The sequence below is a fragment of the Falco punctatus genome (assembly GCF_963210335.1).
Source record: "Falco punctatus genome assembly, chromosome: 4".
NCBI lineage: Eukaryota > Metazoa > Chordata > Aves > Falconiformes > Falconidae > Falco > Falco punctatus.
In genome coordinates this window covers 55,757,349-55,781,553 of record NC_137583.1, presented here as the reverse complement: position 1 = coordinate 55,781,553, position 24,205 = coordinate 55,757,349, and the positions used below count along the sequence as shown (strand labels likewise).

Sequence of the window (24,205 nt, the reverse complement as noted above, 5' to 3'; positions counted from 1 at the left end):
GGGGCTGCAGGAATTGCCCACGCACAGCCGGCCCGGGACACAGGAATTGCCCACGCATAGCCGGGGGGCGGCAGGTATTACCGACGTGTGCGGTGGGACAGCCAGTGCCCACGCACAGCCGGGACACACGCACACGCACGTACACACACACGCGCGGCCCACGGACACCCCGGGTGCCTCTGTACGTGTGCGCGTGCGCGCGCGTGGGTGTGCGCAACACCGTGCCCCACCCCGCGCACGCGCCCCACGGGCGGGGCGGGGCCCTAACCTCGCGCATGCGCAGCGCCCCCCTCGCCCCGCGGCGGCCGGGTGGGAGCGGGGGCCATGTGCGCGCGACGGGGGCGTTCCCGCGCGCCCCCTGCCGGCCCGCCGCCCCGTGCCGCCCCGCCCCGCGCCGTGCCGAATCTGCGGCGGGGCGGGCGCCGGCGGCGCTGCGGCGGGCGCTGCCCGTGCGGAAAGTGCGGCGGCGGGGCGCGGGCCGGCTTTACGCCAGGCGGGATTTCATCATGCGGGGGGGGGTAGGGCGGCGCGCCGCGCCTCTCCATGCCGCTGCCGCCCCGTAGCGCCCTGCCCGCCCTCCTGCACCGCCTGCGCCGCCTCGTCCGCCCGCCCGCCGCCCCGCTCCGCTCCCGGCCCCCCCCGGCCGCGACCCCCATGGACGGTCCGCAAGCCGAGGCGCTGCTTGCGCCCCTCAGGCAGGCGGTGCGGCACCAGGTAACCCGCCTCGGCCCGGCTGAGGGGCGTCCCCGCTGAGGCGGGTGGCGGCTGAGGGGGGACACCCGCCGGGGAGGACCCGCCTGAAGAGGGGTCTCCCGCCTGCGGGGCGCGGATCTCTCTGAGGGGGACGGGTGCGTGACAGACCCGCTCGGAGCTCCGGGCCCGCGGCGGCCGGCGGGTGCCTCGGCTCGGGTCTGTGGGGAGGTGTCCCCCCGTGTGTCCCCCCTGAGCCCTGCCGGCTGGCGCGGGCCGTGCTCCGGGTGGGTTCCCCCCTCGCGGAGTGAACGCAGTGTCTCCCCACAGCCCCGCAGGGCCTGCTCGCCACCTCCCCGCTCCCTGCTCGGGGGCGCCGCGCAGCCCCGGCGGGCTCCGGCCGGGCAGCCCGCAGGCGGGGGTCCGGGAGCCGGCCTTGGTCCCCGGGGGAGCGGGGGCTGCAGGTGCCTCCCCTGGGGTGGGTGTTGCGCTGCCCCGGAGCAGGGGCCGGCAGGGGGTGGGTGACAGGGGCTGCCCGCTCCCCTCCCCGCAGCGGTACTGTGCGTTGGGGTCTGGCAGAACTGGATCAGTGCGTCAGGCTGCCTGGCGTCCCTCTCCTGGGCTCCGTGCCTCCTCTGCCCCAGCTGGGGCTGACTTTGTCATGCTGCTAGGGCCCCGTAGCTGGCTCTTCGCGTTTTCTTTCCGAAACAGCCTGCATAGGTTCCCTGATCCCATAGGGTCACACGATGATTTCCCTTTAAGAGCAGAGTTCGTGCTGGGGTTTGGAGGTAAACGATATTCTTTAGAATTGCATATTTGCCTGATGTGCTAAGGGATATTAACTCCTTTGCACATTTTCCATTTCATCATTCTTAGTTGTCTAGATACATAGATGTCTTCTATTAGCTGGGACTGCATCATGTTCTCTTTCATCTCCCTCACAGGTGGAGCTGTTATCTTTATCTTCCTTCTTACCTGAGAGTGATTTATTTGTCTTCTTATTTCCTAAGTGAATCTTGATCTTGGTGCTCTTGCTGTGTACGTTAATGGCAGTGGAGCTTGTTTATAGCACATGGGAGTTCCCCTTCCTTCAGCAGCAAGACCTATGTGTGTGGGTTCCCCATATGCCTCCTTTAAGTGGCAGAATCCATAGTCTTCTGCTTAGCTGCACACATAGCTACGTGTGTGTAGATCTACACATAGATTTGTGCATGTGTTTTCCCATTAAATAATTGGATTTATGACCCTCTAATTATACCAGTGCTTCAATGAGTTTTTATTATGAATCATTGTACGGCATAATGCCTTGGCAGGAGAGCTTCTTGTAAATAAAACGATGATCTCTAGAGCTAGCCAATTTATTTACTTTAAAATCCTGCGTCTTGGGTGCTGACATTTGCCTTTAAAGTATCAATGCACCCCTTCTTTCTGGCCGCCTGTGGGATTGAAACAGGAGTGTGGGGTGCCAGGGAAAGGTTCGTGGGTAAATTTGTGTAGCTGGGATCACAGGTATTGTGTTGTACAGCTGACAGTAGTAATTCCCTGAGATGATTGCACAAGAGGAAAGGGAGGGAGTAACGATGACTGGGGTTGGTACCTTATGATGCAGAGGACCCTGTCTATCAGCTTGTGGTGAAGCAGTTTAATTAAACCTAAGGGACTCTTAACCTATGGAGAGGAAAGTGAGCAGCCTATCTTCCTGCAGCAGTGCCTGATGCAATAAGCTGCCGTGATCCAGGGGTGGATCCCTCTCTGCTTTACTGGTCTGTGGGACAAAGCTGCAGCAAAATTTGCCACATCGAGTGCTGCTGTGTACTCCTCCTCTGGGTTGGGCTCAAGATCGTAGCTTTAATTAGGTTGAGTCCTGTCAGCAAACATAATTATTTGCTTCAGTTGTGTGTTGTTGGTTTTTTTTCTCCTCCTTGCGTATGTCTGAGTACTCTTATAGATCAGGACAAAGAGTTGCTGTATGCTGCTTTTAGATGCTCAGCAATGAGCAGGGTGGTAGCTCTGTTGAGTCAGCAGTAGCAGCTTTGCAGCTTCCTTGATGCTTTTCCACTGCCGACCCCCTAGCTCAACAAAGGCAATTTGGACTTACTACTTTAAAAGAAAAAAAATACAAGAGATCAGATCCCTCCCTCTGCCACGTTACCCAGGAATGGCAGTTGAAGTCCTCAGCCCTAGAGTGAAACTTTCATGTTTTGGTATAACTAGTTAACAGGAAGGAAAGTGCAGATTTGTTCTGTTCTTGTAGCCATCGGGGTTAGGGAGCGTGACAGGATTCTTATTTTTCTCTTTTCTTTTTGTGTGTTTGGTTTAGTGCAGTCTTTTGAGGCTTCCTCCTTTATTAATAAAATTAGCCTTTTGAACTCCTTAGTCTCTGAAGCACTTTTAGCTTTTCTAATGTGATTACTGAGTGGCAATCTGTGTATTGTCTTCTTTTTGGTTTCTCAGTCGCCTGTAATATTAATGTCAGAAAAGCTCAGAATTGATGAAAAAGCTGTTGTGATGGAAATGTTGTATTCTGTTTGCAGTAGTTTTTTTTTCCTTTTTTCCCCCTTCTTTTTGTTTAATGGGGAAGTGCAAGGTGCAAGAAAAATGCTGAACTTGGAGCATCCCATTCTTAGAACATTCCACTTGAGAAGGCATTGACATCTCTGTGCTTTTTCCTTCTGGGTCAGCTCCTTTGTCCTTCTCAGTAATTCAAGATTGACCTTGGTTTTGGCTGAAGAATGGTGGACTCAAAGGAAGACTTCTAATTAATTTATCTCCAAGAGCAAGCTGGGCGTGACTGCTGAGGATCATGTTCAGAAAAGCATGCTGTTGGATACTTAGGGATTGAATGCTTACCTAGGGTTAAAGGGAAGAATTTTCCCCACAGGGCAAAGAGGCCTTTGTGGAATCATAACAAAGTGATGGTCGTTTGACTCGGGTCAAGACCTCAGTGTAAGCCCACTGCATGGTTTTGGTGCTCTGAAATGTTTATACTTCGAGGTTTAGTTTATTTCATTTTTTTAACTCCATTCCTTCCCGAAGTTACTGGATAAATTTTAAAAACAGTCACAGTTTTTAGAGATAATGCAGTACCTTGTTTGCTTAGACATTAGGCTAACAATGCCTGTCTTCTGTGAGACCACCTTCTAAAATTTTGTGTACTTACTGGCCAGTTTTGAATAGATGTGACAGAGGAAAAGAGGTCTGAAATGGTCATAAATTTTGAAGAAAAGGGAAAGGGTAGAAGGAAGAGAAGCCTTATTACTGAGGAGGAGGGCAAAAGCCTTTATTAACCATCTGAGAATCCACTTGGTGCATCCTCAAAGACAGAAAACTAGGATTTGTGGAAATCTGCTGTGAAGAGGTACATACAGGAAGATAGTTGCACACTGAGGTTTAATAACAGGTCTGGGATTTAACAGCGGGGGGGGCATTGAATTTTTCTAATAACGCCTAGTTCTGCTAATTCTCAAATGCCTTCTCACTTCTCAAATGCCTTCTCACTTGTACCAATTTAAGCAGCCTCTTGAGACCTGCGTGGAGGAGAGCTGGGAGCCAGGATGAAGCCCTCCTTCTGGAGTGACAGGGGAGCTCAAAGGAGGAGAGCTCTTCTCTATGGCATTCAAAGAATCGGTGTTGTGTTTTGTCTCCTTCTTCTAGGGAGAACTGGTAAGGAAACTGAAGGAAGAGAAAGCTCCTCAGGTGGATATAGACAAAGCTGTAGCAGAACTCAAAGCTCGGAAGAGGGTCCTAGAAGCAAAGGTAAGTCTGGAAATTAAATTTGAGTTCCGCAGTTTTGTCTGAAAAGCCTTGAAATCTCTACTTAATGCTTTTTTATAGTATTGATTTGGGCTAGACTGTTTGAATGACTTCTGAAATAGTTTGCAAGTTTCCAACTAGTGGTAGTTTCATTCTTTATCTGTTACGCCGATATTTGTTAGCATTAAATAACAGTGTGCAAACAAATATGTGTTCAGGTTGTTTGTAAGTCAAAGCTGAAATTCAGTGTGTATGTTGCTAATCTTTGTTGACTGTATAGATCTTTTTTGTGTGCAGTGAGAGGATGTGCTGCTTGCTCTAGTAAGTTTCATTTTCGGCTTCTTTGTGCGGATTTAAATTCCCAGACTGGCATAGAAGGTGTTTCTTTAGAAACCATTTTCTTTGCTACTGTTTAAACAAAGTTTTTGGAGACGCTTCAAGTAGCCTATGATTTCCCTCAGCCTTATAGAGAGGGATATGTTGAAGTTGCGCCCCCTTTTTGAAAATGCGAATGTGCTCTGGAAAGTCTTTCTGCAAATGGAAATGATGGAAACTCAAGTTTTGTCTCTAGATTCATAAACAAGAAAAAACAGGCTTCCTTATCCTGCAAGCTCCCCTCCCCTTCTCAAACTGAAACAATAAATAGAAACTCCTGAACGGAAAAACAGTCAGGTAGGCAGATTCAGCCAGGAAAACTGTGAGGTTCTTTCTGATTTGTATTTCATATAAAAATGATTTTGTGCTTTGGTGGTAGTCTTAAAAATAAATGAATAAATAAATACACCACTGCTTGCAACTAACTTACTGTGAGAAGGTGAGTATAGCGGAATTAAACCAGTCGACTCTGTTTATCCTGCATAGTCACATGAGGTGAACAGTTAGTACTCCCTGCCAGCTCTGGCATGATGGTTACCTGTTTGCATACGTTTAACCCAAGTAAAAAGATGTCATTTTTACTTAGTATTTGGCATAGAACTGTGCCTTGAAACCATAGCATGAAACCCGTATGGATAGCTGTGTTGTCCTGGAGTAAATAGTTTCTAAATATCTTCCCAATTCTGTTTCCCAGCCCTCGGAAGCTTGGCGTAGAGTGACACAGCAAGGCAAGTTAGGGGTCATGGTATGCATTTGAGCCCCACCTTCCGTTGGAAGAGTGCCTGTAGGATGCAGTGTAGAGGCGTGCTTACCAGTTACACAATTTGTGTGGGTGGTATCCCTGTCAGTGCAAGAATGACCTTGCAAATGCAGCATCTGCCCTTGTGAGTGCAGCACTCCAATACGGTCCTTCTTGGTGGTGTTTCCAGCAATGCATCAGTCACTTGCACCTTTTGCAGAAGGCAGCAGTGTGAGTGCTTGTTAGCTTTAGCAGCTGGTAAGTTTTGTGCTGGTACAGTTTTCAAGCCCTGTGACTCCTACTTAAAGATAGCAGAGTGGCTCTGAATTTGAGGCTTTGAACAGGACAGAGAAGTTGAGTGTTTAAAATTCCTTGGCTTTATGTCCTCAAACTATATCATAAGTCAGAGATGATTCTGTTTCTCTACGGAGTCTTTCTTGCCCTTGAATACTAACACAGGTACTTTTCTGCCTTCTATTTATGAATATATTTATGTTTATGAATGCCAGATAGAAGAGACTGTTTCTTTGACTTCTGCGGCAATTCATGAACTATTCTCTTTAGGTAATAGAAGAGGGCTCTACAGTTTTCTGTGCCCACTCCAGTTGTTCCTCTGCTAGCCATTTCTCCCTGCCAGCTCAGAATTGGGCTGTGTCACTTGCTCTTCTTCTGCCAGCTCTGGGCAAAAGCCATCCTTTCTCTTAAGAAACCCTGGTCATTGTGAAATGTGATTCTATGGTTTTAGGCAGAAAGTGCCAAATGGATTCCCTTTCCATGCTTTAAAAGTACTTTTCTGGTGCTTCCTGTCATGTGTGTGCTCTCTCTGTCTTTGACTCTTTCCATCTCTCATGCAATTACTCCTTGGCTTATGCTAATTCATGGGAGCCACAGATGTACAGTGCTTTTAAAATTAGGCCACGTTTATTTGTCTTTATAGATGCTAAAAGAAGAAAAGTTTGAAACTATTGGTTGTACAGTACTTTCTGTTACCAAAAAGCTGTTCAAAATGGTAGCATTAGCCACTGAGGAGGATCTGAATTAATTTATTGAGCTTCTTGGCTTCACTCTGCTTTAATTATCAAAACATCATGCTTGAAGAAAATCTTTCAGGTCTGTTGACTTCACTAATGGGAGTTGATTGCAAAAAATCGTAGGTTTTCAGGTAAAATGGTGAGCCTGCTGTAAAACATTTTCACAGAATCTAGGCAGGGCATTTAGGCACTCTTAAATAAATTTTCTGAGTGCAGCAGGCCGTATTTGTGAAAGCCTACATTTTGCAAGTAGATCTTTGTGCAAGTAGCAGACATACACCTTTGGCAGAGCACAGGGATGATGATGATGTTTGTAATTGTCATAGTCAGAATTCTTTCATGTGAGGTACACTTTATTGAAAGCTTCATCTATGCCAAGAGTTAGATATTTGTAGTTCAAGCTAGTCACTCCAAGCTCTTTTTATAGTCAGGAGAGGGAAATAGGTCAGCAGAATTGCTTTGGAAATTGACATTTTCCAGTGATTGTAAAGAAAGCTGAGGATGACTAGCTTAGACTTTGTTGTCTGAAAGTCGGGACAGATGAGTCTGCCTCAAGTGTCTAAAATGCTGCATTCAGACAATCATGCTTGTAATTGAGCACTTGAATTTCAGTGTGACCATTGCTCTTTGGAAAATGAGTATGTTGGCAGGATACCTTTGCTTCAAAATGGGGTTTACAGACTTTTGACTCATAGTGGTGAATGGAGAGGATTTCTCCTCCTGCCAGAAATGGGAGCAATTAACTGGTTTTGGTTTGCTTGAATTAACAGGAGCTGGCCTTACAGCCCAAAGATGATGTTGTGGACAGAGTTAAAATGGAAGATACTTTGAAAAGGAGGTTTTTCTACGATCAAGCCTTTTCTATTTATGGAGGTACGGATATGAAGAGATGTACATTTTAATCCATTTAGGCTAATGTTGTGGTTTTTCTAGGTGTGTGAAATGACATCGTGCAACGTTACATTAATGCAACACAAAGGCATTATTTTTAAAGTTGGCTTTAAACTTTACTTCTTGAGTCTGTAAGCCTTTCAAAAGTTCCCCCTTCCTAAAGTCTGTGGGTGGGGAGGGGGCTCAAATTTTGTCTTTTGCTTTCTGAATGTAAATGAGTGGACCTTAGGCTGCGTGTTCTGAGCAGTTCATTGTAGAAGATTATTTCTTTGCAGAGGGGTAGGGTGTTTTGGTGTTTGAGGGGGTGATCAGCTTATTTCCTTGTGACTGTTTGTCTCTATCAGAGCTTTTCTTGGCTAGATAGTGCGCAAAATTAACATGAACCTTAGAACCTGTTACTTTAGTGAACTTTGTCAATGAACAGGTGCAGGTGAACAAATGTGGCTGTTAAACCTCTTCAGAGAGCTGATTTGAGCATTGGGGGGGGGGGGGGGGGGGGGCAGGGCAGCACGATGCCTGTATTGTTCCTGCTCTATCACCTAAGACACTAAAATAAATACTCTAGGTTGTTTTATTGGATTTTTCTTTTTTTTCATTGTTGTGCCTAACCTAGTGATCAGCAGATACGTGTTATTACTGACAATAATGTACTGCTTTGGCCCGTACATTATCACTTCTTCTGTATTCAGATTCTTCCTTCAGCTAAATTGCTTGCACAAAACTCTCCACAAACTATAATCCGTCGGTGGAGGAAGTGTGACTTTCACAGTTGTTGGTATTTATCAGTTTCAGCTTCTACCGCTATCTGAGGGCCCAGTGGGCTCTGCAACAGAACTGTATTGGTTAGTGTGTAGGGCAGTGTCTGTCTAGGTCCTTCATAGAGTTTACTTTCAGCCTTTATGTTATGGGTCTTTATGTAAAAAGCCTCTCTATGGTGAGCCACATTCCGTATTCTGTTTAGCCCAGGGAAGCTGATGCTTCATGCTCGGAAAATGACTTCAAGCCAACTGATGGAAACACTGGGAAGGGAGGATGTTTCTTCATAACCATGCAGGTTCATACAATGTAGGACCTACTGCATTTTATTTTTTTTTTACCTTATTCTCTTTGCAGGTGTCAGTGGTCTGTATGACTTTGGGCCTGTTGGCTGTGCTTTGAAGAACAACATCATCCAAGCATGGAGACAGCACTTTATTCAGGAAGAGCAGATTCTGGAGATTGACTGTACCATGCTTACGCCAGAGCCGGTTCTGAAGTAAATATAGGTCTTTTTTCTTTCCTGCAGCATATAATTTCTGGTTGTAGTTGCATTTTACAGTCTTCTGTAAAATTACCCACAGGAATCTTGAGACTGGGTCACCCAATTTCATACCTTGTTGCAGTGCAAAATAATTAGATGGCAGTGCACAGGTCAACGTGAGAAGCTGTTCCATAAATCAGGGAGAGCAGTGGGACTTATGTCTGAGAGTCTGATGTCTTAATGTCTCCTTGCAGTCCCATTAAGAAAGAAATTTCCATTATCCCTTTTTTTCTAAAAGATCAAGAAGAGAAGAAAAAGAATTAGGTGACTTGCCTAAACCTGGAACACCTGAGTCATAGTTTAGGACAGTGGCCAGGTTGCTTGACCATCCTTTCCTTCTCTGTGGAGGGGTGGCAATCTGCAGTGTGTTAATTGAGCTCTGAAAGCAAATGGTGCCTCTGTAGCCCTGGGGATTGAAACCCTCTTTTTATCCACACACCAGGTAGAAGGACCATCTTCCAGGGTGAGGGCATAGTTCAGACTCTGGACACTTCACCTCCACATGTCTCCACTAAGACTACCCACAGGTTTGCTAAATATGTCAGGAGCTTTTGGACTGGGAGCCTGAGTGGAGTGAACTGCATTACTTTGTATGGGTCATGGCACAACGGGCAGAAGCTTTCATGGATCACTGGTACAAAATAGTGGAAATCTGTCCACCTGAATTACTGGTTACTCTTCACAACTGCGTCTATGTCTTGCTTTGATCACGATGCAGTTCCTAAAGGCACTAAGTGTCATCTTAAGGGACACGTTTTAAGATGTAGTTGTATTGATACTTCTCACAGATCAGATTTTCTGTGGGATGGTACTGCTTAATGTCAATCTATAACCTGAAGCAAGAGTGAGCCTACAGTTTGGGTGCATAGTTTAAAGCGTTTCTTTTTGATTATGGTCTGTCCACTGCGACAGTACCCAGGGCTGTCTGGTGGTAGTTTTCATGTTCTTTTTTCTATCATCTTTTCTAGGACTTCTGGTCACGTAGACAAGTTTGCTGACTTTATGGTGAAAGATGTGAAAAATGGGGAATGTTTTCGTGCTGATCATCTTTTAAAAGGTTTGCTTTTATTCCAAGGCTAGGCGGCCTTGGGGATTTCTTGCAGTGGTACAAATGTGGGAAAAGACTATCTTTCTCAGGGGAGGGCAATTGGTGTAGCCAGTCTTTTGTACTTGTGTTTGTCGTTCGTTAATCCTACCATACCAAAGATCCCTGAAGTTCTCAGTTTCAGCCAAATGTTGTGTTAGTGTCCTGTGTTACATGGTTGGGTCATTTTTATGAAATCCTGGGTCATCAGGCCATAAAAGATCACTGTGTTGTCTAAGCTGAGGAATCCCTATATAACAACATTCCTGTTCTCTACCATGTTCTGGTTTTTGTTTTCTTGAGTTTCAGTTGCTTTTTGTTTGGAACTGAGAAATGACTTAATGATGATACAAGGGGACAGAGCATGCTTTCCCTATGCAAAGTTCAATTACGTGGTGGCTGCTGACTTTCGTATACCTTAGAACTCAGCTGACTTTTGGGAATGCTAAATAGACTTAATGCATTTCTTAGGTTTGCAAAGTCTTCACTCTTCTTTCTGGTTACTGATTAAAATTTGTTTAAAAAACCAAAAAAAATGGAAAACTTTTTTATGTACAGCTCCATTATGAAAGGAAGGACTGTTCTGCTCTAGGTTTAAGTTGCTTGTGCTCTCTAGTTTTCTAGCGTTTTCCTTGGAAGTTAAGTATATAGAACAATGTGCACTGGCATCAAAGCTGCTTTCATACTATTCTGTTAGAATTTTTGTTTTATTAAAAAGACAAACAAAAGAAGCCCGTCTGAGCTCTGCCTACTTGGCACACTGAACAGCATCTTAAACAAGAGTGTCCCTGTCTCTTCTGCAGCCTATCACTGGTTAACAGCCACCTGCTGTTACTGACACTAAAAAGTTGGATTGCTTTTTTCAGATGAGTGGGAAATGTTGGCGTCGCTGTCTGCCTTTGTATCTCATGGAGAATATTGTGCTTTAAAGTGGAATGCAGTCTAACCCTACTGTACCAACTCAGTGCATGCCTCTGAGTGCATTTGGATAAAATTAGCCATACTGGCTTGGGATCAGATGTTGCTTTTAATTTCCAGTCTGTATAGAAAGAAAATAAGGAGAAAGGGACTACAAAGCCATTGCTTGGGTTTAGAGGAACGAGTATTGGAAAGAAACTAGATAAGGACCTGTTGTTTCCCCTGTGGTGCACCACATCAACAAACTAGATCAGCATTGCCCTGATGACAGGAGTGGAATTACCCTGATAGACACTAGCAAGACAATGGGTGGGTATACACTAACAGTCATACTGGAGGATCCTCCTGATTTTTTCAAGCGTTAGGTTGGGGTCTGTGATGGTGTTGCAGTACAAACTCACTAAGTACTTCTTTTGCTTACAGCTCACCTGCAAAAGCTTATGTCTGACAAGAAGTGCACAGCAGAGAAAAAGGCAGAAATGGAAAATGTTCTAACGCAGGTGGGTGCCTGCCTGGGGAGGTGGATGCTGCAGGGATATGGGTGTAACTGAGGAAGTGCGATACACCGAGTCCAGAGGCAGTGCCCCTTCTGTGTCTCTGAAGATGCTCAGAAGTCTTTGCATCAGAGATATATGTCCGGCTGTACATGCTCCTAAATACTGAAAACTTAGTTGTTAACAAATACTGTAAACTTGCTGGTTAATCGCATCTCCTTCCTTCTGCTGTTTTGGAGAGTAACTGCTGTTATATTTGTCCCTTGAATGTTGGATTGGTGGGGCTGAAGCTCTGTTCTTGGAGCTGGTGTGCTCTGTTCCGCTTCACACCCTGGCAAAAAGCCTGTCTCTTCTGAGTCCTCCCCCTGTACCTTTGTAAATTCCTGACTGGGATTGTGATACAAAGGAACAGAGACGGATGAGAAGTTTTCTGAATCAGCTTAGCACTGAATTGGTATGTTCTAAAGTTGTCTTGGCTTTGAAGTACTTGAGATTAATTCCTCTGTCTCTAGCACCCCGCGCACATTTTTCCTGTTTCCCATGAGAATAGCTGGTGCTCCAGGCTGACATTCCTGAGCAGCTGTGCAGATGTTTGCCTTTTTTTCATTTGTTTTTCTTACCTTGTTTTTAATGTTTGTTCTTATGACTTCTAGGATAAATACTTCCAGAGCCATGCATAGAATGAATGTTTCCTTCCAGAAAGAGCAACTTTTTTTAATCCTGTGTATTGCACCACTGGGAAGCTCTCATTAGGTTTTTCATACTACCACGCTGAACTTTGACCCTTCTTTAGGGGAATTTATCTGTTAATGAACTCTTATCTCCTGTCCTTTCTCTTATACATGAAGAATCATGACAATTAGTGCTAGAGGCAGCTCATTAGATTTTAAACTGAGTGTTAAATCATTGCTGTACTGTTCAGTATAGACCCTTTATGGTACTTAGGTCTAGTAACTACATTTAAATGTACATATGCAGAAAGCTAGTACATTAATGCACAAGACAATTGCAGAAATTGTGGGTCTTGTGCAGTTAGATTGCAGTTAGATCTATAGTTCTGCTGCTGCTTGATTCCCATCTTCCAGAGAAAGGGGAAGGTAGGGTCCTGGAAGGGGCTGAGATTATCTTACTTGTGGAAGTGTCCAGTCATTGCCAGATTGTTTTCAGAGCAAATGGAGAATCTTTCACCAGGAAACCCTGTGCTGCAGATCTGTTCTATTTAACTAAAATGCAGAACAGCTCTAAAAGAGAGCAGCTAATGCATAGCTTGACTGCTGTGTTTCATGCACCAGAAGAAAAAGAAATGAATGCTGACAAAGCCCTGCAGAAATTTTAGCTTTCTTCTCTCTCATTGCTTTATTATTTTTTTTTGTTCCCAACTCAGTGCTTCCCATGCCTTAGCTGAAACTGTTCAAAAGAAGCTGCTGGTGGGTGGAGATGCAGTCCCAATGACTTTTCTTCTGCTTTACACCCACTGTTATGCTCAGTGCTTGCATTTCTATCTAGACTTCAGACTTTCTGTGATATGACTGAGTCGTGGACTTATGTTACTAAAATGGGTTTGCAGATGTGCAGTGTATTCTTCTGTTACTGGTTCAAACCTAGCTTGTGTGAAAATGTCAAGATTTCAGAGCTGTAGATCATGCTCAGCAAAAGATGAAGCGGACATAATTAATTCCTGTTATCTTGTCTAGTAATTAAAATAATTCTCCTGTGTTTTGATATTAGTTGGACAATTATGGCCAGCAAGAACTTGCAGATCTCTTTGTGAACTACAATGTGAAATCACCAATCACTGGGAATGACCTGTCCCCTCCTGTTTCTTTCAATCTGATGTTCAAGACCTCCATTGGGCCTGGAGGAAACATGCCTGGGTAGGTACTAATCTCATTCTGCTCACACTGTCCCTTCTTCATAGATCACTTGGAGTAAAAATGCAGTCTCAACAGGATTGAAATACACAATTTTTTCTTGAGTAACCTTCCCTTGCCTTTCAGTCCCAGCCTGCTCTGGCAGGTCAGCATTCCTTGTATCTTGGTGAAGGGCAGGATAATCAAGGAGCTGTTGCAGAGTCGTGAAAATACTTGAAGCAGATAGACTATGTGGATCACAGCTATGCCCTTGCTTGTTGGAGTAGTTTCCATAAAGCCAGTTAATGCTGAATCCGCGATTGTCAGCAACTGCTTGGCTATAGAGAACCTGTTTCAGGATGAAGTTATTTAGCAGGGTGATCGTAGCATCAGTTGCTAGGTGTTTGTAGTTAGTATGTGACAATGTAGAAGCTTTCTTGTCTTGAGTTGGGGTCTCCAAAACTAAAACAGAAACTTCTGTTGACGAGTGGAGGATATAATTCTTGCATATGCTCTGGGATGGGATCAGAGGTACGCGTCATATGTCTTCTCCAGTATAGTACATGAAATAATCTATGTAGGTGGTATTCTCTGTGGAAATCTCAGATCACTGTAGGGGTTGTAGGGACGTTACACTAAAGCCACTTCAAAGTTTGTGTGACAGCAGAGCTGCAGTTACGTATCACCTGCAAAACTCACCTTTGTAAGCAGGCTGGAACAGCTCAGGACTACATAGGAAAGGCAAGGGGGGTGCATTCCCTGTGACCTCCTTGATGTCACTGGCCACTGTACTTCATTCAAACACCTTTTTCCATTCTGTGCTTGCATTTCAAAAGCAGCCAAATCATCCAGTTTGCTTTTGAGAGTAACTGTGGAGTGCTGTGTTTGGGCTGCGGCTGGTGTTTGTTCAGTCTTTTCCCCTCAGTCTGTTGCTTCATTATTTTGTGTCTAGAGTTCAAAAGACTCAGGAGAAAAAGTACCACCTTTTTAATTTTTGTAGTAACTGTGTTTTTCTTTTCTCACTGATTTCCCCACCATTTTATCTTCCTGATTTTTTCCTCTCCCCCCATCTCCTTTCAGCTATCTGAGGCCAGAAACTGCCCAGGGAATATTCCTCAACTTCAAACGTCTTCTGGAGTTTAACCAAGGCAAACTACCTTTTGCTGCTGCTCAGATTGGAAATTCCTTCAGAAATGAAATCTCACCCCGCTCCGGCCTCATCAGAGTGAGGTACTGCAAATTTCCTCTTTTAGCAGGAGGGTACCTGGGAGCAGGTAGCGCCTCCATTTTTGTTCCAGTGTTCGTACATGATTATGTCACTTTCATGCTTGCTTCCAGAGGCCTCCAGATTATGTGCCTAGTGAGTCTCTGTGTTCACGGACAAACTCTTATATTAAGATTTTAACTACAGAGTTCTATCTAAGCCTGGCTGGTTAGAAGTAGGAGCTCTGAAATAGCTGCTGTAATAGAAACACCTACTTTAAACTCAGTTTTACTAATAAAATTTGCTTCCATCATAATCTAAACAAATCGTAAAGTAGCTGTGTTCTCTACAGAACATGCAGCTTTGCTTGTTTATATATGTTCATGTGATTTACTTTAAAACTGAAATCTGGAATCGAAACGTGATTGACCTTGTAGCGGTATTTCATTGCCTTGGTTTTGCAGTTCTGCAGCTTAATACAGAAAGGAAGTTGTGAGATAACCTGACTCAGGAGATGTGTTTGTGTCCCAAGAGCAGTCAATCAGGAAAGCTCAGAGTTACTGAGTCTCAGGTTGAAAGTGATTATTGTATTTCCTTAAGGATACTCTCTGTGTTTTAACCGAACTATTTTGAACAGAAGTCTCTTCTGTCTAATTTGGAACAAGAGCTCCCATGCGCAGTCAGTGTAGTTCTGCCATGCACACAGGCAGAATGTGTCGTAAACTTGGGAACTGATTAATATGGTGCTGTAAATGGTGCCACTGAGAGGCAGTGGCATCGTTAGCACTAAGGGAACTCTGGAATTTTCTTAGTCCTCATATGCTCTCTTGCACATCTGGGAATGCGAACTTTTCTCATTGAAATGCATTTTCAGTCAAATATAAATTATATGCTTGTGACACATTTATTGGAGACTGTTATGCTATCATAGCAAATTATATCCTGATGCCTGTGATTTAAAGTTAATGATTACCTAGAGCTTTTTAAAGGTTCTTGATAACAAGCTAATTCAATATAAACCAGTTTCAAGCAGGAAGGCTAAGAATCAGTCTGAGTATAGATGTGTTAAAGACAAGCTCTTAAAACAGAATGTACACCGTTGCTGAATGTAGCAGTATCGTTATCTTCAAGAAATTGTCACCTCACCTGGTTATTTTAGGTATCTCTCATATGAGTTAAAGCTACTGAATTAATCAGTGGCTTATTCTTCATTGACCCTGTAGGAAATGTATAATTCTAATATGGGCAGCAGTCTGGAAAAACTCCAGAGAACTTCTGAAAGTATTTCTAAAGGTGCTAATCTCTGCTGTGAATCACAGTGGTGATAACCATGTCCTGGAGATCTATAGATGAATTTGTGGAAAGTTTTATTAGGAATTCAAAGATAAAACTAAATCCAGTGTCGAGGCTGGTTTATATTCCAGTCTATACATTGGCTCGGCTCTTGGTTTACATGTGTTTTTAAATTGCTGACTTGCTTGTGAGAGGCTAAAGCATAAACTTTTATTAGAGGGGCTGTGTCTAACAGATGAAATATTTAATACACGTGGTTGGTTGTGTTTCTGTTAGGGAATTCACCATGGCAGAAATTGAGCACTTTGTGGATCCCAGTGAGAAAAATCACCCCAAGTTTCAGAATGTGGCAGATCTCAACATTCTCCTGTACTCTGCCAAGGCCCAGGTCAGTGGGCAGTCCGCCCATGTAATGCGGCTGGGAGATGCTGTCCAACAGGTAATGTTCCTCTAGCAGGCACATGGAGCTTGCTCTTTTGAATATTTCCTTCAAGGCTAAATTACAAACTGTTATTTTGATGCCAGCTGGGGTTTGCTCCCAGATTTAAGAGTCGGTTCTCTTCAGTGAATCAGTGTGGCTGAAATCCAAGCCTGGCCCTTGTTATCAGTAATGAAAGGCTGCAGGTTGTGTTGGGATAGTGGTTAGAGGCTAAGCTTCACACTTGGCTGGTGGGAGAGCAGCAGTAAGGAATACTAGGATCTGCCAAAAGCTCGGCAGTGACTAGGAATCTAATACTTGGCTGCTGACCCCCATCAGTACGTGGCTGGCACATTGGGGTTTCACTACCTGATTCTCCATCCATGCAAATTATGAATGAGTAGATTGACCAGCCTCCTTCAGCCCACCCACCAAAACACTGCCCCCCCCCCCCCAACCTAAACGGAAAAACCCCAAAACCAAACCACCAACAACAAAAGAACGCCCCCCTGCCATTGTACTGCAACTGTGAACTGTAGGTACAGCTGTTGCAGGGTCTGGAGCCGTAACTGCAGTTCCCGTGCAGTCGTCATACCTGTGCCTGTACTGTTGCAGAAAATACTGCGAGGTATTTTCAACTAGGTGATCTTCAGAGACAGTGATGAGTTCTAGAGTAATAATAACTTACTATTTTGTTCAGATGGAGATACTGCCGGTGGCACTGGGTAAATTTGAAAAGATTTAATAGTTTCAGGAGAAACAGTACTTTATCATGGGCAGCTGCAAGAATTTCTATCTCTAACATGTCAGGTTGTCTGCAGAAGTACAGCAAATCGTTACTTTGCTTCCTTAGGAATTAATGTCTGTGGTTTGTTTTTTTTTCTTCCTGCTTTTTCCCTTTCCAGGGTGTGATCAATAACTCCGTTCTCGGTTACTTCATTGGCAGAATCTACCTCTTCCTTACAAAGGTCGGTGTATCCCCAGAGAAGCTGCGCTTCCGACAGCATATGGAGAATGAGATGGCTCATTATGCCTGTGACTGCTGGGATGCAGAGTCCAAAACATCGTATGTAAGTGACAAAGTGAAACAGCAAGTGGCACTCCCTGTCAGATCTGTTGGTAGTGCACGAAGGGGTTCTTTTTTATTTCTTGCTTTTTAAAACAAGGGCTATGAGTCTGATGTTTCTGTCCAGTCCCACGTTGGTATGAACATACTTACTGCAGTGAAAATATTCTGAATCCAGGATTAAGGGAACAGGTCAGCTCCCTGCAGTGAGCTTGCACAGAGTTTATGAATGTTGATGTTTCCTTGTAGGTCCATGCTTCAGGCTCTTCTTTGCTGGAGCCTGAAGTTGCCTGGGGACTTTTCTCTGGTTGAATTTCATATAGAATTAAAGGGAACCAAGTCCTGGTGCTTTCCAAAGGCTATAACCCCTGTAACAGCAGTGGGGAATGATTTGTTTTGCTGGAGGCATTATTCCAGGGCATATTCCATCCTGCTTGAATATTTGCTTTTCCTTTCCCACTTCCAAGCTGTGAGAAATGAGTTAATTCCTGCCAGTTCAGACACCTGGTGCTGTGAGAAAAATTTCCCAAGGATTTTTTGTCTTCCTGCTGAGCCATTAAGAGCTTTTCAGTTCAGGCCTTGTTGAGTGCTTTGTCTTTCTTTTGCATTGTTGGTTGGATTTTGAAAAATGTGTTGCTTTTTTCTTTCAGGTAAACCAGCAGTAATAGGGGCAAAGCTCTTAGACTCATTTTAGATTTTCTTGGAGAGCTTTCAGCCTCTTCAGTAAGTCTCAGCCAAGTATATCAGCTGGAATTATAGTTTCAAAAGAAATGTCGTAGAAGGCGTAGTAACTAGACTGTATTGATTATGAAGTCATTCCCCTCTTCAAGGGTGTAGAATCTACTTTTGGGGGTTGAATCTGAGTAAAAAAGAAAAAAAGTTATTTCATTATTTTTCCTTCATGTAGTGAAGCATATGTTCTTCTGCCTGGTTAGCCTTTCCAAGGATTCTAGGATATATGCAGATTTCTGAAAATACCTAGACAACTCTGTGTATTCTAGTTCCTATAAGGGATCAAAAGATGTGACGGGATTTTGCTGAGGTCTGTGGGCTAGCCTGTGACATTGCAGTGACCCTTATCTGATGGATGACCCCATCTGCAGACCTGACTGGGCTGAGAGCCAAACTGGTAGCATGCTCAGCCCAAAGGTGTCCACTCATGGAATGGTTCAAGGCTTCAGATGGTGCGGACAGCCTTACTTACGGGCAGGAAGAACCTCGTACAACCTAGGAGTGAGGAGGTTGTGTGTGGTTGGTGGTTTTTCTCTGTGTGGTTTTTTTTGGCTTTTTTGTTTGCTTGCTTGGGGTTTCTCTCTCTGTCTGATTTTAAGGAGCTGAGATAGACTTACCATGAGCGATGTTCCATTACAGCTAGTTAGAGGAATAGAAGCCAGTAAAGTTCTGCCAAACTTAAGCAAAAAAATTCCTTGCATCTTGGGTGTGTGATTTGTCTTCATATAGAACAGACCTGTAGAAATGATTGAACCAATGGCTTCCTTTGAATATAGACAGCTGACTTCCCTAAGTTCAGAGCCTCTCTTTGCAGCCAGCCCAAAACAGGCTGGACATGTGTGTGTCATACCACGTAAATAAGATTAATAAACTTTGCAAGCCTTGTCATGGATAGGGACAACACTCAGAGCAGTATGTCCCAACAGCCTAACCCAGAAGTGAGGACAGCAATCCCAGGGGCATGACAAAACCACCGTGTGAGCTAGGCTTACACTTTGGTTTGTCACTTAACTCTGACCAAAACTGTTTATACCAACTTGCAGCACTCTGTAGTAAGCAGTTAACTGCTCTGAATAGCTTAAAATCCATCCTATGAAATCATTACATAAACCTGTATTTTGTGTTTTCTGAGAAGTAGCTGTAGTACCCTAATGGTTTAATTTGTGAAAAATTCCCCAAGATGTTTTGGAACACCATGATTCTTCAAGCACTGGGATTTCTTCTGTTCACATACCTTTCCTGACACCCTGCTATATCACTGCAAACCGGAAAACCACGCAGCATCTGGCTGCTTATATGTCCATGCTGATGTGACAGTGAATGGAAAGCAGCTGATGTGCCTTTTGTTATACAGGATTGTCTTTTAGAAAACCCAGATGGTGGTTGTATTTGCTGCAAGTGTAAGGAGGCTTCATCTATTCCGTGTGCGTGAATGATGTTTTGAGATTCCTCCTTGCTGTACATAATGAAATGTTGAAAGAAGTGCTTTCCTTGCATGAGATCTGTCTTGGTAGCTCATAAGCCAGGCTTTCAACTGTTCTAATGGGGCTGGTTGCCTGCTGTCTGTTCCATACTTGCGGAGCAGTGAAGCCCTGAAGGCATGATGTCTCATGTGCCTGTAGCATGTGGGTGATAGGACTGTGTGCTCTGGCCCCAACCCTAAGCTATTGTCACAGGGCTGTGTTCTGCCAAGCCATGTGGAAAACCTGGCCCTGAACACAGGCACTGGTTAGATAACTGATCATTTCCTCTGAAAACAAATGGAATCATTCAAATGACGGAGCAACTAGTGAGTGAGGGCTGCTTATTGTAACAGAGCTAATTATGTAGAAAAAACAGTCATGGGAGCAGGGAGGGCTTAAGGGTGAGTAAACATATTTGATGCTTAAGTGGACAAAAAAAGTGAGTTGGTGAAAGCTTCTGCTTTTGTTTTTTCAGGGTTGGATTGAGATTGTTGGCTGTGCTGATCGTTCCTGCTATGACCTCTCCTGCCATGCCCGTGCCACCAAAGTTCCTCTTATAGCTGAGAAGCCTCTCAAAGAACCTATATCCTTTCAGAATAAACCAGATTCTCTTGAAGTGAAAAGTGATCTGACAGTGAGATGTCTTTGAGAGCTGTGCAGCTCTATTTTAAGTTACATCTGTAAAGTTAACAGGGAAACCTGGAGCTACAGACCAGCATGACTTTGGGAAGTAACCTGCAAAGAACTGAGCACGTAGGTGACTTTACCCTGGTTGGCAAAGGGGCTTTACTATTTTGCTTGGGTTTTTTCTAACTTAATGCTAGGCTCTGTTTTGGCTGTGAAGCATGGTTTAAATATGAATGTGGGGTTACTATCCCAGGTTACTCAATGACATTCCATGGTTCTGCTGCTAGCTGTACTTTAAAAAAATGTATTCTTGTATTCTTTCAAAATTTGTGATGTTCTGCCTTTCAGTATTTTTCTATTGTTCCTTTCTTCTCTTGGAGAGGAATTCCTTAATCCAGTAGTGGAGGAGATTTCTTTGTGTTGAGTAGCAGTTAGCTTTGACATAGCAAAAGAACCAGGCCCTGCTTTCTGTCGTCTCAAACTCCTTAACTGCCTTGTACAGAACAGTTAACATTGTTCAGTTTGAGGCAAATAAGGGAGCCATTGGCAAAGCTTATAAGAAGGACGCAAAGGTGGTGATGGAATACCTTTCCATGTGTGATGAGTGTTACATCACTGAGATGGAGCAGCTACTCAACGAAAAAGGGTGAGCTGGCTGTGTGCGCATCGTAGCCTTCTCTGACACCTCTGATGAAGGTTCCCAAAGTGCTGCTGGATTAATTTGAGCCACCTGAAACCAGCTTCCTTGTGAGAGAGTAGATTGAGTAGATAATCTGAAATGTTTTAGGGCTCTCCCACCAAGTCATTGTGGTCATCCATCAACATATCTTTTGATGCATGCACATAAATGTGTAACCACGGTATTCAAGTGTTTATGTTTGTGGGAATGAGGTTCTGGCTTTGGTAGGATCATCCTGTAAGAGAGACACTTCAGTGAAATGGGCAGTGTTTACTGGCTTCCTGCTCTGCTTTGAGAGTTGGCCAGGACTGGCAAATGGTTTTGAACTTAATTTTAAAATTAATCAAATAATTCCGTGAGTGATGGAACAGAGTAGTTAATGAGAACCAAAACTTGTGTGAGTATCCTCCGATGCCTAGTGATGTACTTTAGGACCTGTTACAGCCTTGGATTTATTGGGGCAGCAATCTGTATGTTTTTCCTCGACCTGTCGGCTTGTGTTCCTAACATGCAGGAAGTGAAAATGTAGGAGGTCTCTACAGCTGTCAAATTTGGCTGAAGTAGGCCAAGCCAACAGCTGTATGCATTATGAGAAGGCTAATGGTGCAATAATAAAAAATAAACTTAATTTCCTGCTTGAAATGGTGCAAGTTGTAAAGTCAGTGAACACATTCCAGAACGGTAGCGTTTTTTTTTTTCTCCCCTGAGCTATAATTTATTTCATTTATATTTCTATGAATGTGCAAGTGTAGAAAAAAACAGTAGGACTCAAAATGGGAAGAGACGCTATTGCAGAATATGGTGATGTGTACACATGTCAAAGCCAGAAGGGAGTGAAGTTAGTTCATCCATAATGCCGCTGAAATGATTGAATAGATGAGTTATAAACATCCCAGGCTTGAATTACATAGTGGACTGAAAATCATGACTGTTGTTTCAGTTCAGCATCCAGTTTTAGCTGCATTCAGAGCAGAATCTTTATAAACTTCATCCCATTTGATACTGTGTCAAAATGCAGGTGATTAGCACAGACTTTTTTTAGTTTTTTGTTACACTAATGTGAACGCTTCAGTGAGAAGGGTACCATTGCTGACTGCATGTGTTGACAGTATTGGTGTGCTAGACCTACCTTTTGTGTGACTGTGTTTGTATAAATCCATGGTGTGAAGCCCTCAGGTTTGCAGCAGCAATTTTCTGTTAGGATGCATAATAACAGATGTTTGCTTCCTGTAAGTGGGATGGGTCAATACAGCCTAAATTCTCGTTAGCAAGGAGCGTGTGCTGGTTGCAAGCTAGCAAGGAGCAAGAGAAAGTATTTAGAAGGCCATAATATCAAAAGCTTTAGAAATAACTAAAAAAATAACTGTGCTGTGTCCTTGCCTTTGGCATTTGTGAAAATGAAGGTACCTTCTGACACAGCTCTGTGTCCATGAGAAGTCCATGTACTTGACGAGATGTACGGTCTGCAGCAAGTGCCTGTTTTGTGTGCCTCCCTTTTTTTTTTTTTCTCTTGATGTATATGCTTCATCCTGAGATTCTTCCATTTCCTAATTGAGTTTGCTTCAGGCTGTTAACCACAACTAAGTTCACTGTGATTATGAAAAGGGTTGTTTTTAATGTACATGTAGTAATTTTATTATTAATGTAAATTCCTTTTAATGGGAATGCCACATGTTTCTTTGATCTCTGGGGTTTGCACTGGCTTCTATCATTCTACTCTTAAAGTCAAGTATAACTTGTTTATTTATTGCTGGAGCTTTTAAGTGACTTCTTTTTCCTTTGCAGGGAATTTACTGTTGAAACTGAAGGGAAAACTTTTAAATTAACAAAGGACATGGTTACTGTGAAGAGATTTCAGAAAACATTACATGGTAAATTTGTATCTTGTTTGATCTTCAAAATTAAGAGGCAGATGAGGATACACTTTGAATATTAACTTTTATTTATTGCATTGTCCTGTTAGTATTGTGCCACAGCACAGGAAAAATACCAAATTTAATTTCCTTGAAATTCAACAATTTAAGAGAAAGTGTTCACACAGCAGTGGGATTTCAGTGACCATTGATGCAGGCCTGTCTGCCTGCTTCTCGCCTGGTCTATTCAGTGACCCGTTTAACAGACTTTGGCTGGCATATTATGTTCATGCTGCTTCAGTTGCATATTCAAGGATTTGTAAGGTTCTATGTGGTGCTAAGAACCATCTGCTTCAGTGATAGAGGAGCTGGGGAAGGTGCACCAGCTTTGGGAGCTTTCATCTGTAAGTCCGTTGCAGTGCAGCAGGTGGGTTGCAGCAGTGTGTTCAGAAGGCTATGGGCAGATCTCTGTGCTCAGAGCTGCTGTTGTCACTCCGCTGCCTGGAGCCAAGTTTTCCAGCATCTGCCAGCTTGCCAGCCTGCTGTCCTGACCAGACTCGGTAAGCTGACAAGTCCAGTCAGTTCCTCTGGTAGTTGATAATCACATCAGCTTTGATCAGGGACTGCATCTCCACAGAGCTTTTGTCCTGATGTGCAAGATGGGGCTAGAAGATAACTTTCCAAAATGCATGGAATTAATTCCTCAAAGTCTTGTCTTTCCAGCCAGCTCTGTAAGTGCCTCACCCAATTTCGTTTGGGAAGTCTTTGACAGAGCTGGAGACTGGGGCAGATTTTTCCCCAATTCATACTGTAGCTAGTGGATCATCCTGTCCTAGGTTGAGGATGTGATAAATGCTCCTGGGAAGGGGTAGAGCAACTTGTAGCGGGTGCAGAATATACTGGTTCTTGCAGCTGCTGAGCCTTTGAGATGTCCAGGTGTCTTTTCAGCCAGCACATGCTGCTGCTGTGCCAGGCTTTACTTTGGTACAACTTCAAAGAACGAATCAGAGTTGTTAACTGTTAGAGACTGTACTATTGCTGGGGGCCAGCAAGCAGAACCCCAGTTGCTGATTTTCCTTTAAACTTCTATGTTTGGCAGTTTGGCTACTGTCTGCAAGCAGATGGCAAAGTTCATGGTTTCCCTCTGTATTGTCTTGAAAACTGGTTTGTCAATGCACAAGTAAAACAAGACCATCCTCTTACAGTGCTCAACTTTGGGGCCACCAATATAAGGAGGACATGGACATGTTGGAGCGAGTCCAGAGGAGGCCACGAAGATGCTCAGAGGGCTGGAGCCCCTCTGCTGTGCAGACAGGCTGGGAGAGCTGGGGCTGTTCAGCCCGGAGAAGGGAAGGCTCTGGGGAGACCTTAGTGCAGCCTCCCAGTACCTAAAGGGGCCGACAGGAAAGCTGGAGAGGGGCTTTTTACAAGGGCATGTAGCAACAGGACAAGGGGGAATGGCTTTAAACTGAAAGAGGGGAGATTTAGATGAGATATTAGGAAGAAATCCTTCCCTGTGAGGGCAGCGAGGCACCAGCACAGGCTGCCCGGAGCAGCTGTGGGTGCCCCAGCCCTGGCAGTGCCCAAGGCCAGGCTGGATGGGGCTGGGGGAAGGGGACCCTGCCTGTGGCAGGGGGGTAGAAACTAGATGATTTTTAAGGTCCCTTCCAACCCAAACCATTTTATGATACTGTGATTATTCTTTTGGAAGGTAAAGTCCCACCTTGGGTTAGGTGCTTAATTGA

At 44.1% G+C, this 24,205-nt stretch overlaps 1 protein-coding gene across 1 annotated transcript in view; it reads left to right on the top strand.

Moving 5' to 3' along the window:
- The first annotated feature begins 409 nt into the window (after window positions 1–409).
- The window catches only part of GARS1 (glycyl-tRNA synthetase 1), a 29,140-nt gene continuing 5,344 nt past the window's right edge, over window positions 410–24,205 (top strand). The window contains exons 1-13 of the mRNA XM_080385265.1: window positions 410–714; window positions 4,345–4,446; window positions 7,359–7,461; window positions 8,593–8,734; window positions 9,748–9,836; window positions 11,205–11,281; window positions 13,004–13,149; window positions 14,206–14,355; window positions 15,899–16,061; window positions 16,946–17,110; window positions 19,777–19,885; window positions 20,430–20,574; window positions 22,393–22,478. Of these exons, the coding sequence (XP_080241391.1) occupies window positions 544–714; window positions 4,345–4,446; window positions 7,359–7,461; window positions 8,593–8,734; window positions 9,748–9,836; window positions 11,205–11,281; window positions 13,004–13,149; window positions 14,206–14,355; window positions 15,899–16,061; window positions 16,946–17,110; window positions 19,777–19,885; window positions 20,430–20,574; window positions 22,393–22,478 (1,648 nt within the window). The 5' untranslated portion in view covers window positions 410–543. The remainder of the gene's footprint in view (window positions 715–4,344; window positions 4,447–7,358; window positions 7,462–8,592; window positions 8,735–9,747; window positions 9,837–11,204; window positions 11,282–13,003; window positions 13,150–14,205; window positions 14,356–15,898; window positions 16,062–16,945; window positions 17,111–19,776; window positions 19,886–20,429; window positions 20,575–22,392; window positions 22,479–24,205) is intronic.